Source organism: Rhinatrema bivittatum, chromosome 19, assembly GCF_901001135.1.
Source record: "Rhinatrema bivittatum chromosome 19, aRhiBiv1.1, whole genome shotgun sequence".
Classification (NCBI taxonomy): Eukaryota; Metazoa; Chordata; class Amphibia; order Gymnophiona; family Rhinatrematidae; genus Rhinatrema; species Rhinatrema bivittatum.
This window is the reverse complement of record NC_042633.1, coordinates 43,548,728-43,563,691: the sequence shown is the minus strand read 5'-3', so window position 1 is coordinate 43,563,691 and position 14,964 is coordinate 43,548,728. Positions and strand designations below refer to the sequence as shown.

Below are 14,964 nucleotides of genomic sequence, written 5' to 3'. Positions count from 1 at the left end.
TTGCCCTCACAGCTGCGGTTTTCTCTCTCTCTCCGTTGCTGATTCATTTTGTTTCCAGGACCCCAGCCTGGTGGCAGCAGTCATCACGCTGTTCTGGTTAATGACTCACCCGTGATTCAGGGTTTAATTACAGCGGTGGTGGTGGGGGGGGACGACACACAAGATACCCCTCCCTCGCTTCTCGTTTGCCTCCTGTCCCTTTCTTGGCCAGGACTGCAGCTGTTTTTTCCCGTATTGCACGTGGAGCCGGCAAAGCTGCAGGGCTCCCCCTCCGGTGCTCGCCGTTCATTCGTGATGCGGCAGAAAGGGGGGGGGGGGGGGGCGACGACGACCGCCGGTTCCAGGAAGGCAGGAGCGAGAGGATGCACCCAAGGCTAACAAACTGCTATTTATGTTCATCAGTTTCCCGGGGTCCGTGCACGAGTGGCCCCCTTAGCAGGGCTGAGAACCGGGGAAGCTTCTCCCACTGAGGCTCCTCGAGACCTTGGGGCTAAGTCACTTTGCTCTGTGTTGCCCCCCCACATAAGCCCTCTGGGGCGGGGACCTTACCCGCTGTGCGTGAATTGTAACTCGCCTTGCGTTCTGCTTGGGGAAGGCGAGTAATTGAGATGCGGGTTGGAGAGTGGGGGCGTTTAGTATCGTCCCCAATACTGAGTACGAGGAACCACAGGGAGCAGCAGGAAACACCCCCCCCCCCCAAAAAAAAAAAACTTGATGATGGTCAGGTTAGGGAAATGGATGCACAATTTAGGAGAGCGCCGGGAGAGCTGGTGAGCTCTCCCGGCGCGCGCACAGGCCACTCTCCTGTGCGGGCGATTCTGTATTTAAACGAGGCCCGGCGGTAAAAACAAGCAAAAGGAGGCGCTAGGGACACTAGCGCGTCCCTAGTGCCTCCTTTTGGACCGGAGCGGCGGCTGTCAGTGGGTTTGCCAGCCGACGCTCAATTTTCCTGGCGTCGGTTCTCGAGCCCGCTGACAGCCACGGGCTTGGAAACCGGACGCCGGCAAAACTGAGCGTCCGGTTTTCGACCCGACAGCCGCCGGCCGACTTCACATTTTTTTTAACTTTTTTTACCCTTCGGGACCTCCGACTTAATATCGCCATGATATTAAGTTGAAGGGTGCACAGAAAAGCAGTTTTTACTGCTTTTCTGTGCACTTTCCCGGTGCCCGGAGGAATTAACGCCTGCCTTTGGGTAGGCACTAATTTCTGAAAGCAAAATGTGTGGCTTGGCTGGTTAACAGTGCACTCCGATGGGTTAGGGTTACAGTTAGTGAGAACTTTTTAGCACGGCAGCTCATCTGCCTCTTGCATTAGATGCCTAATAGAGGGGGATGTGCATGCATTGAAAACAAGGGGCCCATTTTGGATGACACGTTTTTTTGCTCTTGATATTGCATCAGCCTGCTTGTGCTCTGGTTGGGGTAGGCGAGTAATTAAGATGCAGATCTGAGAGTGTGCATTAAAGCACGGGGCTCTGCGCAGAGTCTGTACCTGAGTTGTAACTTGCCTTGTGCTCTGGTTGGGGTAGGCGAGTAATTAAGATGCAGATCTGAGAGTGTGCATTAAAGCACGGGGCTCTCCGCAGAGTCTGTACCTGAGTTGTAACTCGCCTTGTGCTCTGGTTGGGGTAGGCGAGTAATTAAGATCCAGATCTGAGAGTGCGCATTAATTCACGGGGCTCTCCGCAGAGTCTGCACTACCTGAGTTGTAACTCGCCTTGTGCTCTGGTTTGGGTAGGCGAGTAATTAAGATCCAGATCTGAGAGTGTGCATTAAAACACGGGGCTCTCCGCAGAGTCTGTACCTGAGTTGTAACTCACCTTGTGCTCTGGTTGGGGTAGGCGAGTAATTAAGATGCAGATCTGAGAGTGCGCATTAATTCACGGGGCTCTCCGCAGAGTCTGCACTACCTGAGTTGTAACTCACCTTGTGCTCTGGTTGGGGTAGGCGAGTAATTAAGATCCAGATCTGAGAGTGCGCATTAATTCACGGGGCTCTGCGCAGAGTCTGCACTACCTGAGTTGTAACTCACCTTGTGCTCTGGTTGGGGTAGGCGAGTAATTAAGATGCAGATCTGAGAGTGTGCATTAAAGCACGGGGCTCTCCGCAGAGTCTGTACCTGAGTTGTAACTCACCTTGTGCTCTGGTTGGGGTAGGCGAGTAATTAAGATCCAGATCTGAGAGTGTGCATTAATTCACGGGGCTCTGCACAGAGTCTGTACCTGAGTTGTAACTCACCTTCTGCTCTGGTTGGGGTAGGCGAGTAATTAAGATGCAGATCTGAGAGTGCGCATTAATTCACGGGGCTCTGCGCAGAGTCTGTACCTGAGTTGTAACTCACCTTGTGCTCTGGTTGGGGTAGGCGAGTAATTAAGATCCAGATCTGAGAGTGCGCATTAATTCACGGGGCTCTGCGCAGAGTCTGCACTACCTGAGTTGTAACTCACCTTGTGCTCTGGTTGGGGTAGGCGAGTAATTAAGATGCAGATCTGAGAGTGTGCATTAAAGCACGGGGCTCTCCGCAGAGTCTGTACCTGAGTTGTAACTCGCCTTGTGCTCTGGTTGGGGTAGGCGAGTAATTAAGATCCAGATCTGAGAGTGTGCATTAATTCACGGGGCTCTCCGCAGAGTCTGCACTACCTGAGTTGTAACTCGCCTTGTGCTCTGGTTGGGGTAGGCGAGTAATTAAGATCCAGATCTGAGAGTGCGCATTAATTCACGGGGCTCTCCGCAGAATCTGCACTACCTGAGTTGTAACTCGCCTTGTGCTCTGGTTGGGGTAGGCGAGTAATTAAGATCCAGATCTGAGAGTGTGCATTAAAACACGGGGCTCTCCGCAGAGTCTGTACCTGAGTTGTAACTCACCTTGTGCTCTGGTTGGGGTAGGCGAGTAATTAAGATGCAGATCTGAGAGTGCGCATTAATTCACGGGGCTCTCCGCAGAGTCTGCACTACCTGAGTTGTAACTCACCTTGTGCTCTGGTTGGGGTAGGCGAGTAATTAAGATGCAGATCTGAGAGTGTGCATTAAAGCACGGGGCTCTCCGCAGAGTCTGTACCTGAGTTGTAACTCACCTTGTGCTCTGGTTGGGGTAGGCGAGTAATTAAGATGCAGATCTGAGAGTGCGCATTAATTCACGGGGCTCTGCGCAGAGTCAGGTCGCAGCAGACTCCCTTCCACCCGTGGGGGTGTGGGACATGTAAGTATTATTTTTAAACTCCATTGTTCAGGTGAGCTGCCCTTTGCTCACACTTTAAGTGGTACTTTTGCCTTCTTACTGGTGTCATTTTCTCTTATTGTTTTTTGTAACGAGATTGGTCATTAAGAACTTGTCTCTCTCATTTGCTTATCATTTTCTCTTTTAGGATCGTGGCAACAAGTGACTCTAACTTTGACCTGCGAACCCTGAGGGCGGTACGTGTGCTCCGGCCGCTAAAACTGGTGTCTGGAATCCCAAGTACGTGAGTCGGGGGGGGCCACCTGCTCACCCACATGGGCAGGGAAGTCTCTAGTGCATCCCAAAGGGTATTGCCGGGACAGGAAGCGAGGGCTACCTCTGGGGTGGAAACAGAGTCAGTCTTTAGAGGTGCACCTTGGGTGGCATCCGAATGGGAACAGAGGCGGAAGGGAGTAACCGACTGCTGAGACGTGATCTGGCTTGGTCAGGAGCAGGCAGAGGGTTGGTGGCAGCAATGGGATTCAGCAGGAAGGTTGTACAAACGCCCATGATGCTGTCACTGTCTGTCTTTTTTGCTATAGTCACCTGAGGTGGAGCAGACTAGGAGCACCCTCACGGCAGCTAGGAAAGGCGTGATCACATATAGCTCGCAAGGAGCCATGACATCCTCTCATTCTCTTCCTACCATTCCCAGTCCCCACTCCCCTGCTGGACTGGTCATTGAGGAAGATGCCATATTCCCAGTTTATTGAGATCCCTATGGCAGGAGGCATGTTTATGTTTGCTACTGAATCCCAACCAAACATTGAATGTCTTTGGGGATCATCTGCTTTGCGTACCTATTTATTTGCTCTTTGTTCCTGAAAACGTTCCAAGCTCTGAAATTATACTTGATAATGAGGACAGTTACAAAAGCCATTTGCGCATGTAAGTTGGAGCTCTGAGCACTGCTCTGAGCACTGCCCTCCCCGGATGGTGCTAAACGTTTGCATCAAGCAGTGTTGTGTGCATGTTTAATAACTTTAGCACATTCTGCCCAAACTAGAACCCAACCCCCCATCCCATTGTGTTCCCTTTCTTTCTAACATGCCTAGATTGTATTTTCAACTCTATGCACATTATTCTCCATGAGAAAGGTCACCTGGCGCCGGAATCAGGAGTGAATGTGGGTGGGGGTTACTTTGCACGTGCGACAAGTTTCCCAGCTCAAGTCTCTGCAGACTTGCACTTTGATAAATGGCGTGAACTCTGTGAGTAAGAAGCACTTGCGGAGTTTGTCCTCCCAGTGGACAGTTTGGGAATTGTACCCAATGAGTACTTAACCTCCCCTATCAGCTGCATTCTGCTTCCTCTCATTGTGTTTGTTGTGTCTTGCGTTCAGATGAGCTGCTGTTGGAAGTTCCTCTTTTATGTATAAAAGTGCTAGTCTATGAAACATTGGAGTGTACGGGACCTTTCTGCTAGCTTTGCTTTCAGTCATTCCATTAGAACTGGCACAAGGTTACACACTAGTCCCATAAGAGACAGAGGCACCTGTTAATCTGGAACAAACTTTTGGAAGCCGTACTCTGCTTCTGGCATGAGCCGACCTATCGGGTTGGTGTGGAAGCGATGGGGAATCTCTGTGTTCTCTGATAATCTGCCTCTGTGTTTGACATGAGCCATCCCATTGGTTTGGGTGTGACATGGTTGGCTACTCTTTATGTTTTCTGACAGCCTGTTTCTGCATTTAGCATAAGCCATCCCATTGGGTTGGGTGTGGAATGGTTGGGTACTGTCTATATTCCCTAATTCTGCATTTGTTATGAGCCATCCCATTAGGTTGGGTGTGAAAGGGTTGGGTACTCTCTATGCTGTCTGACAGTCTGACTCTGCATTTGGCATAAGCCATCCCGTTGGGTTGGGTGTGGAATGGTTGAGTACTTTCTATGTTCCCGCCCCTGCATTTGGCATGAGCCAGCCCATTGGATTGGGTGTGGAATGGTTGGGGACTCTCTCTGTTTCCTGACAGTTTGCCTCTACACTTGGCATGAGCCATCTCATTGGGTTGGGTGTGGAAGGATGAGTACTCTCTATGTTTCCTACCTCTGCAATTGGCATGAGCCATCCCTTTGGGTTTGGTGTGAAGAGTTGAGGAGTCTCTGCATTCTCTGACAGTCTGCCTCTGCGTTTGGCATGAGCCGTCCCATTGGATTGGGTGTAGAAGGGTTGGGTACTCTCTATGTTTTCTACCTCTGCAATTGGCATGAGCAATCCCATTAGGTTGAGTGTGGAAGGGTTGGGTACTCTCTATGTTTCCTGACAGTCTGCCTTTGCATTTTTCATGAGCTGTCCCATTGAGTTGGGTGTAGAAGGGTTGAAGAGTCTCTGCATTCTCTGACAGTCTGCCTCTGCTCTATCTCTTTCCAGGTTTACAAGTCGTGCTGAAGTCTATCATGAAAGCTATGATTCCTCTCCTGCAGATTGGTCTGCTCTTGTTTTTCGCAATCCTGATTTTTGCAATCATAGGCTTAGAATTTTACCTTGGAAAGTTTCACACTGCCTGTTTTGACCCGGCAACCGGTAGGTTTACCTGCTTCCTGGTCATCATATGCTCAGAATCTTTAAATACTAGGTGAAAAGATTTTGAAATGGAGTCGGGGTTGGAGCTTCATGTTTGAGAGATCCTGGGGTTGTCCTGTAACCGGATTATTGAGAGGAAACGTGTGCAGGTGGCGCTTTCCCTGGACGCGCAAACTGTGTCATGTTGCTGGTTGTGGGCAGCTGTGACATGGCAGAGGAGAAAGCTCTTTTAGCGTCCCCCCACCCCAGAAAATGTCTCTGACTGCTGGAGTGAATCAAGGAGTTGTCTGTCTGCCAACCCAATAACGGAGTTGTAATTTGCGGTTCCGCACACACTCATCTTGTCACGTCTGTGATTTGGGAAGGGGGGGGGGGTGGTGGTCTGGTCAGGTCTGTTTAGCTTGGCAGCTTCTTCCCTAACCAGGGCTCTGATGCTCTGAATCTGCAGTTTCCTGGGATTTTTCTCTATGGCTAGCCCGACTGAGAGGCAATGACCACAGCTCCCAACAGATTCAGGCACAAATGAGAGCTGCAGAGCAATCGCTGGCACTTCCTCCCTCCCGGGGGTTTCCATGGCTCACATAAGGAATATTATTACAGAGTCTTTGTCTTGACTGGCTTGTAAGCTCTATAGGGCAGGGACTGTCTCTTATCTGCCTCTGTACAGTGCTGCATATGTGGACTAGCACTTCAGAAATGCTAAGTCGCATGGTTCTGTATATGTGAGCCACCTGAGACTGGGCAGGGTGGAGGGGAAGGTCGCATTCAGAAGGGTAAATGTTAAGATGGGGAGAGGAGAACAGGCTGGGTGTGGGGGGCCCCCCAGCGAATACCCGGGCTTCCAATGGAAGTTCCCCCTGGCAGTGAGAGCTGGAGTGACTTAATGGCTCCTCCCCGGGCACTGTAAAGGTTTCTTGACTTGTTTTTTTTTTTTTTTTTTTTTAAATGCACAAGATTATTTTCCCACACAGGCTATAAAGATGAACGGAGAGGAGGAAAATCTAAGAAATGCAAACCAAACAAATATCAGAATGAGCTGTTGGTGCTCAAATGTCAGGGCTGAAAGAGGCAGGGTCAGGATTCTTGCACGTCGACCGACCGCACCTTGCTCGCTTGACCCTCTCTCTCTGTGTTTTCTCCCTACCCTACAGCTGAAATCAGGGGCCGGGAGACGCCGTGCGGGAACGAATCCTCGGCCCGCCTGTGCCCGAACGGGAGCGAGTGCGAGAAAAATTGGGACGGGCCGAATAACGGGATCACCCAGTTTGACAACATTATGTATGCACTGCTGACCGTCTTCCAGTGTATCACCATGGAGGGATGGACCGACATCCTGTATCATGTAAGCCACCGCGCTGGCGACCGGACAGGGGAAAGGCCCTCGCTCCGTGACCCGCCTCCTCCCGGGCCCCTCTCTCTCTCTCTCTCTCCCCCTTTCCTGAGGTTCAGGGGAACTCTCCGTGAAAGCCAAAAGAGATAAAGAAGTTTGATGTTCGAAAGAGGCTTGAGCTCCTCAGATTTCGGCACCAGAGTTAGACGTCCTGGTGCTGAGCTTTCGATTCCCTCCCCTGCCCTAAATTTAGTAGGTTTTAAGGACCCCCCAACTCCCGAAGGTAGGAGCTTAAACCCTTTGGAAGTTTACCTGGCCGCCTACGTTTCCCGGCTTTTATACCGCCCCCCCCCCCCCCAAGGTCTCACCAGCGTCCGACGCCAACTGGAGCGTGCAAACCTCGCTTTGACAACTCTGCCGAGGAAACGACTCGCACGAACTCCCCCCCCCCTTCTGCTTCGCGCAGGGAAAGCTTTTTTTTTTTTTTTTTTGGCAAAGGCGGGCGTAAAAGCAAACTCCCCCCCCACGCCCCCTTCCACCCCCCCCCACCCCACTGCTTGGATTATCAGCAAACCCACAGGTGAAAAGTTTGCATCTCTGCGGCGCTTTTGACTGTTGCTCTTCCCCACCTACGGAAGAACATTTCAAAGGCTTCGACGCCTTGTGGGTAGAGTTTAAGTCCCCTTCATCAGCCCTCCCCCCCCCCCCCCCCCCCGGCTAGGTGGAAGTAGCAGGAACTTCCAGAGCATGCAGAAAGGCGAATGTCTCACACACACACGCACACACGCACACACGGACATACGCGCACACACACACACACACACACGGACGCGGACACATGCGCACACACGGACACACACACACGGACACACGGACGTGGACACACGCGCACACATGGACACATGCGCACACACGGGGACACACACACGGACACACGCGCGCACATGGACACACGCGCGCACACGGACACACACGCGCACACACACGGACACACACACACACACGGACGCGGACACATGCGCACACACGGACACATGCGCACACACGGACACACACACACGGACGCGGACACATGCGCACACATGGACACACACACACACGGACACGCGCACACACGGACATACACGGACACATGCGCACACACATGGACACACGCGCGCACACGGACACACGGACACGCGCTCGCTGCCTCGCTCTGCCCCTCGTACAATTTCTCTCTCTCCCTCCCTGCTGGAAATGTCGCAGGTTAGCTGAGGATGGAGGTCTGGATCAGGGCAGATCAGTTTCTAAAATACACACTAGTGGGGGACTTGGTTTAAGGACGGCGTGGGGTGGGGTTACCAGTGGTGTGCCGCAGGGGCTCGGTCCTTGGTCCGGTTCTGTTCAGCGTTTCATAAGCGATGCTGTGGAAGGATTCTCGGGAAAGGTTGATACCGAGTATGTGTGAAAAACATGAGGAGGGATCGAACAAAGCTGGAGGAATGGTCTAGGGCCTGGCAGCTAAGATTTTAATGCTTAAAATCGGAAGAGTTGTGCATTTGGGCTGCAAAATCCTGAGAGAGTGGCAAGGTATGGGGGGTAAAATTCATCTGAACATGAAAGAAGAGCAGGATCTGGGGGTGATTGTATCTGATGATCTTATGGTAGATAAAGCGAGGGTAAAAGCCAGAAAGATGCTTGGGTGCATAGGGAGAGGAAGGGTCAGCAGAAAAAGGGAGGTAATGCTGCCCCTGTAGAGGTCCCTGGTGAGACCTCACTGGGAATACTGAGTACAATTCTGGAGACCCCACCTTCAGAAGGATAGAAACAGGATGGAGTCGCTCCAGAGGGAGGCTGCTAACATGGTCAGTGGTCTTCATCCTAAAGCACATGGGGATAGAGTTAGAGATCTAAACATGATACACCCTGGAGGAGAGGGGAGATAGGATAGAGACATTCAGATATCTCAGAGGTTTCCATGCACAGGAGCTGAGCCTCTATCAATGGAAAGGAGGCTGCTAATATGGTCAGTGGTCTTCATCCTAAAGCACATGGGGATAGAGTTAAAGATGTAAACATGATGCACCCTGGAGGAGAGGGGAGATAGGATAGAGACATTCAGATATCTCAGAGGTTTCCATGCACAGGAGCTGAGCCTCTATCAATGGAAAGGAGGCTGCTAACATGCTCAGTGGTCTTCATCCTAAAGCACATGGGGAGAGAGTTAAAGATCTAAACGTGATGCACCCTGGAGGAGAGGGGAGATAGGGGAGATAGGATAGAGACATTCAGATATCTCAGAGGTTTCCATGCACAGGAGCTGAGCCTCTATCAATGGAAAGGAGGCTCTAGAACGAGGAGGGGTCATGGGATGAGGGTGACAGGGGGTAGACTCAGGAGTCATCTTGGGAAATATTTCTTTACAGAGAATAGGAGATGCACGCTTTCTCTCAGATATGTCTTTATGTGTCTGCACGTTAGTTACAGAACAGGAGATGCATGCTAGTTCTTGGATATATCTGTACATAGCTGCATGTTAGTTATAAAATAGGAGACTTGTGGTTTTTCTAAGATACGTCCCTTTGTGTCTGTTCGCTAATTATGGAATAGGAGACGTGCACTTTCTTTCAGATATATGTCTTCTTTTGTCTGTAACTTGGATTTCAATATTCCTACATCAGCGAGGTCTTTTATTAATAGTTTTGCCCTAACTCATGGACGATAATTTAATCATTCTGGCATTAAACGTACAGAATATTTGTTCTTGCTGGCCTCTGTTTGCCTGTGTGGGTAACACACACAAGCCCATGGACCTCCAGATCCTTTCCCTGGGAGATTCCCTACCCTGAAACTCAAACAGGGCCAGCATCCTCTAAGCACATTCCTCCTCTTTGGTGAGTCACACTGCCCCAAACAGAAATGAAGCCGGTACCCTGACAGGCTTCCTTCCTGACAGGCTCTGCTACTCAAGAAAACAGAAATCCACACTCACACAGTGGATTTCAGGTTAGTAGTGTGTTATTATTTATGCTAGGTTATGCTTCTAAAAGCAGCACAGGAAACACAGAAATAGCAAAGGCAATGGTTGCAATCCTAATAATGTAGTATAAACACTTTTCTTATGATTAGAGCAGCGGAGTTGCTTCTGTTGGTTACAATTCTCTCTCGCTATTTGTCCCTCTGCCTCTGCTACTTATACCATTTTTGTCTGCACATCTAAAACCCTATTTTGAGAGACACATGCAATTTCCCAAAACATGTTCCAGGCTTAGAACTGCCTCCCCCACAGGTCCTGCACATCTGGAATCCATCCCTCCTGTTCTCACAGTTGTTGCACAGTCACGAGACCCTGAGTCCACTAAGGCCAAGCTTCTGAACACCTCCTTAGCCAGAGCTGTCAAACGAGGGCTAAGCAGTTGCATTACAGTAACAGTTCCTGAAGCACTAATTATTCCCAGTTACTTATAACTGTTTTTGTGCTCCAGTGTCTCGCCACTAAAATAGAGTGTGCGCTTCACACATGTATTTCCAGTTTTCCTGTACAGGCTCTGGGGCTGACTCTTATTATATTTAGCAGTGAGGACCATGTGTTGCGGTACTTCTCTAGTTTTCTCTGTCTCTGTATCATGCTCTCACTCTAGCCTTCCCCAGTGACGGCAGCAATTTCTAGGAATCCTGCAGTCATTCACATGTTCTGGAGTCCCAGGTCTGCTACCAGCTGAATAAAATATGCCCCATCGGCTTCTTGTTCCATCTTCCGGATAGGTGAAGATGGTTTCCCTCTGGAAAAGGATTTGTAGATGTCTTGCTTGCCCACTGTTGGGGCATCTCCCGTTAGTGTGGCACCTGAGCAGTGATTCTGTATTCTTATCATTCAGGCATCCCCTGGTACCGTGAGAGTGCTACAGTATTTATTTATTTATTTATTTAGTGCTTTTCTATACCGACATTCATGATACAGATCATATCATATCGGTTTGCATGGAACATGGGGAAAACATTAACATAAATAAGGAGAAAGCGAAAGTTACAATTACCTCTTCATGCACTGCATGGCACTGCTGCTAGTTTTATAAAGAGGAGGACTGATATTACTATAGGATAGGGCAGCAGCTCTGACCCCACTCATTGCAAGCTTTTCTGCTCCAGAAGGAGCTTCCTTGCCGTGTTCTTCCTTGCTTGTACATGAGGGAAGGAAGGTCATGTGGAAAGGGATTAGAATGAATTGCAATGTATCCTGTGATCCAAAGTGTCAGGTTCTTTACTATAGAGAGACACATGGACTGAACTTACTTGCTGAGCTGTTAATACAAGCTGGAGGAGAGGATGCATGTGTATACGGTGCAAGCATACCAGCCTGTGTGCAGCTGTATGCATGGGTGCAGGTGTGCTACTCTCTGTACTCCTGTGTGTATTTGGTGCAAGCATACCAGCCTGTGTGATCCCTGTATGCATGGGTGCAGGTGTGCCAGTCTCTGTACTCCTGTGTGTATATGATGCAGGCATACCAGCCTGTGTGCAGCTGTATGCATGGGTGCAGGTGTGCTACTCTCTGTACTCCTGTGTGTATTTGGTGCAAGCATACCAGCCTGTGTGATCCTGTATGCATGGGTGCAGGTGTGCCAGTCTCTGTACTCCTGTGTGTATATGATGCAGGCATACCAGCCTGTGTGCTCCTGTATGCATGGGTGCAGGTGTGCCAGTCTATACTTCTGTGTGTATATGGTGCAGGCATACCAGCCTGTGTGATTCTGTATGCATGGATGCAAGTGTGCCAGTCTCTGTACTCCTGTGTGTATATGATGCAGGCATACCAGCCTGTGTGCCCCTGCATGCATTGGGTGCAGGTGTGCCAGTCTCTGAACTCCTGTGTGTATATGATGCAGGCATACCAGCCTGTGTTATCCTGTATGCATGGGTGCAGGTGTGCCAGTCTCTGTACTCCTGTGTGTATATGGTGCAAGCATACCAGCCTGTGTGATCCTGTATGCATGGGTGCAGGTGTGCCAGTCTCTGTACTCCTGTGTGTATATGGTGCAGGCATACCAGCCTGTGTGCCCCTGTATGCATGGGTGCAGGTGTGCCAGTCTCTGTACTCCTGTGTGAATATGGTGCAAGCATACCAGCCTGTGTGCCCCTGTATGCATGGGTGCAGGTGTGCCAGTCTCTGTACTCCTTTGTGTATATGGTGCAGGCATACCAGCCTGTGTGCCCCTGTATGCATTGGGTGCAGGTGTGCCAGTCTCTGTACTCCTGTGTGAATATGGTGCAAGCATACCAGCCTGTGTGTCCCTGTATGCATTGGGTGCAGGTGTGCCGGTCTCTGTACTCCTGTGTGTATATGGTGCAGGCATACCAGCCTGTGTGATCCTGTATGCATGGGTGCAGGTGTGCCAGTCTCTGTACTCCTGTGTGTACATGGTGCAGGCATACCAGCCTGTGTGATCCTGTATGCATGGGGGCAGGTGTGCCAGTCTCTGTACTCCTGTGTGTATATGGTGCAAGCATACCAGCCTGTGTGCCCCTGTATGCATGGGTGCAGGTGTGCCAGTCTCTGTACTCCTGTGTGTATATGGTGCAAACATACCAGCCTGTGTGCCCCTGTATGCATGGGTGCAGGTGTGCTAGTCTCTGTACTCCTGTGTGTATATGGTGCAGGCATACCAGCCTGTTTGTCCCTATATGCATGGGTGCAGGTGTGCCAGTCTCTGTACTCCTGTGTGAATATGGTGCAGGCATACCAGACTGTGTGCCCCTCTATGCATTGGGTGCAGGTATGCCAGTCTCTGTACTCCTGTGTGTATATGGTGCAAGCATACCAGCCTGTGTGCCCCTGTATGCATGGGTGCAGGTGTGCCAGTCTCTGTACTCCTGTGTGTATATGGTGCAGGCATACCAGACTGTGTGCCCCTCTATGCATTGGGTGCAGGTATGCCAGTCTCTGTACTCCTGTGTGTATATGATGCAGGCATACCAGCCTGTCTGCAGCTGTATGCATGGGTGCAAGTGTGCCAGTCTCTGTACTCCTGTGTGTATATGGTGCAAGCATACCAGCCTGTGTGCCCCTGTATGCATGGGTACAGGTGTGCCAGTCTCTGTACTCCTGTGTGTATATGGTGCAGGCATTCCAGCCTGTGTGCCCCTGTATGCATGGGTGCAGGTGTGCCAGTCTCTGTACTCCTGTGTGTATATGGTGCAGGCATACCAGCCTGTGTGCCCCTGTATGCATGGGTGCTGGTGTGCCAGTCTCTGTACTCCTGTGTGTATATGGTGCAAACATACCAGACTGTGTGCCCCTCTATGCATTGGGTGCAGGTATGCCAGTCTCTGTACTCCTGTGTGTATATGGTGCAAGCATACCAGCCTGTTTGTCCCTGTATGCATGCGTGCAGGTGTGCCAGTCTCTGTACTCCTGTGTGTATATGGTGCAGGCATACCAGCCTGTGTGCCCCTCTATGCATTGGGTGCAGGTATGCCAGTCTCTGTACTCCTGTGTGTATATGGTGCAGGCATACCAGCCTGTTTGTCCCTGTATGCATGCGTGCAGGTGTGGCCAGTCTCTGTACTCCTGTGTGTATATGGTGCAGGCATACCAGCCTGTGTGCCCCTCTATGCATTGGGTGCAGGTATGCCAGTCTCTGTACTCCTGTGTGTATATGGTGCAAACATACCAGCCTGTGTGCCCCTGTATGCATGGGTGCAGGTGTGCCAGTCTCTGTACTCCTGTGTGTATATGGTGCAGGCATACCAGCCTGTATGTCCCTGTATGCATGCGTGCAGGTGTGCCAGTCTCTGTACTCCTGTGTGTTTATGGTGCAGGCATACCAGCCTGTATGTCCCTGTATGCATGCGTGCAGGTGTGCCAGTCTCTGTACTCCTGTGTGTATATGGTGCAGGAATACCAGCCTGTCCTACACATGGCTGCAAATGAATGCATCCACAATTCACTTTTTTTTTTTTTTTTAGGACAAATATTGCAGGAGATTGGATGGAGGGGCATTTGTGCCTTATTTCAGGGTCTCAGAGGTGCCCTGTGCTGCTCTGACTGACTGTGCGCCATGCAGTCGTGCCTTCCCTCCTGCCTCTCTCTGTCTCTGCGGTCACGGCTCAGCATTCATTGCTGCGTACGGCCAGGAGGTTTCCAGGCTCGAGCCTGCAGAGCCCTTTCTTCTCCTGGGCTATATTTAGCAACAAGAAATGGGAACAAAAAACTCTTTAAGCTGCTCACGTAGGTAAGAAAGACTCCACGAACCCCCACCGTCGCCCTGCCCACAGGCACCGGACAGCAAAGCTCTGATTCTGTGCAGGGAAAGGCAGACTTGGGAGGGTGAGAAGAAGGCCAGCGCCCTGGGGGGCTCTGAGCCCTCGACCTCTCCCCCCCCCCCCCCCCGCCGAAATCAGATCTGCCGGAGACGGGGAAATGCAGATCCCATCTCAGGGCTGCTGCCTGTGCTGAAAGCAATCCATTTACACCCCCTGCTCCCCTGCCCTCCACAACCCAATACAGTGCTCGAGGTGCAGTCTCAGCAGAGCCCTGTAGAGAGGGGCTAGAAATTCCCTCTCCCTGTCAGTTTCACCAACTGCTCTGTCACGCTGCCCGGTGGCCTGGAGACTATCAGCACTGCCCAGTGGCCTGGAGACTATCAACATAGCCCAGTGGCCTGGAGACTATCAACACTGCCCGGCAGCCTGGGAGACTATCATCACTGCCTGGTGGCCGGGAGACTATCATCACTGCCTGGTGGCCTGGGAGACTATCATCACTGCCCAATGGCCTGGAGACTATCATCACTGCCCGGTGATCTGGATACTATCATCACTGCCCGGTGGCCTGGAGACTATCATCACTGCCTGGAGGCCTGGATACTATCATCACTGCCCGGTGATCTGGATACTATCATCACTGCCCGGTG

The 14,964-nt window shown here is 51.0% G+C and overlaps 1 protein-coding gene across 3 annotated transcripts in view; it reads left to right on the top strand.

Annotated features, from left to right (window-relative positions):
- The window catches only part of CACNA1A (calcium voltage-gated channel subunit alpha1 A), a 164,692-nt gene that overhangs the window by 50,296 nt on the left and 99,432 nt on the right, over positions 1–14,964 (top strand). For all 3 annotated transcript variants that reach the window (XM_029585399.1, XM_029585398.1, XM_029585401.1), the window contains exons 4-6: positions 3,368–3,459; positions 5,590–5,742; positions 6,894–7,084. In XM_029585399.1, the coding sequence (XP_029441259.1) occupies positions 3,368–3,459; positions 5,590–5,742; positions 6,894–7,084 (436 nt within the window). The remainder of the gene's footprint in view (positions 1–3,367; positions 3,460–5,589; positions 5,743–6,893; positions 7,085–14,964) is intronic.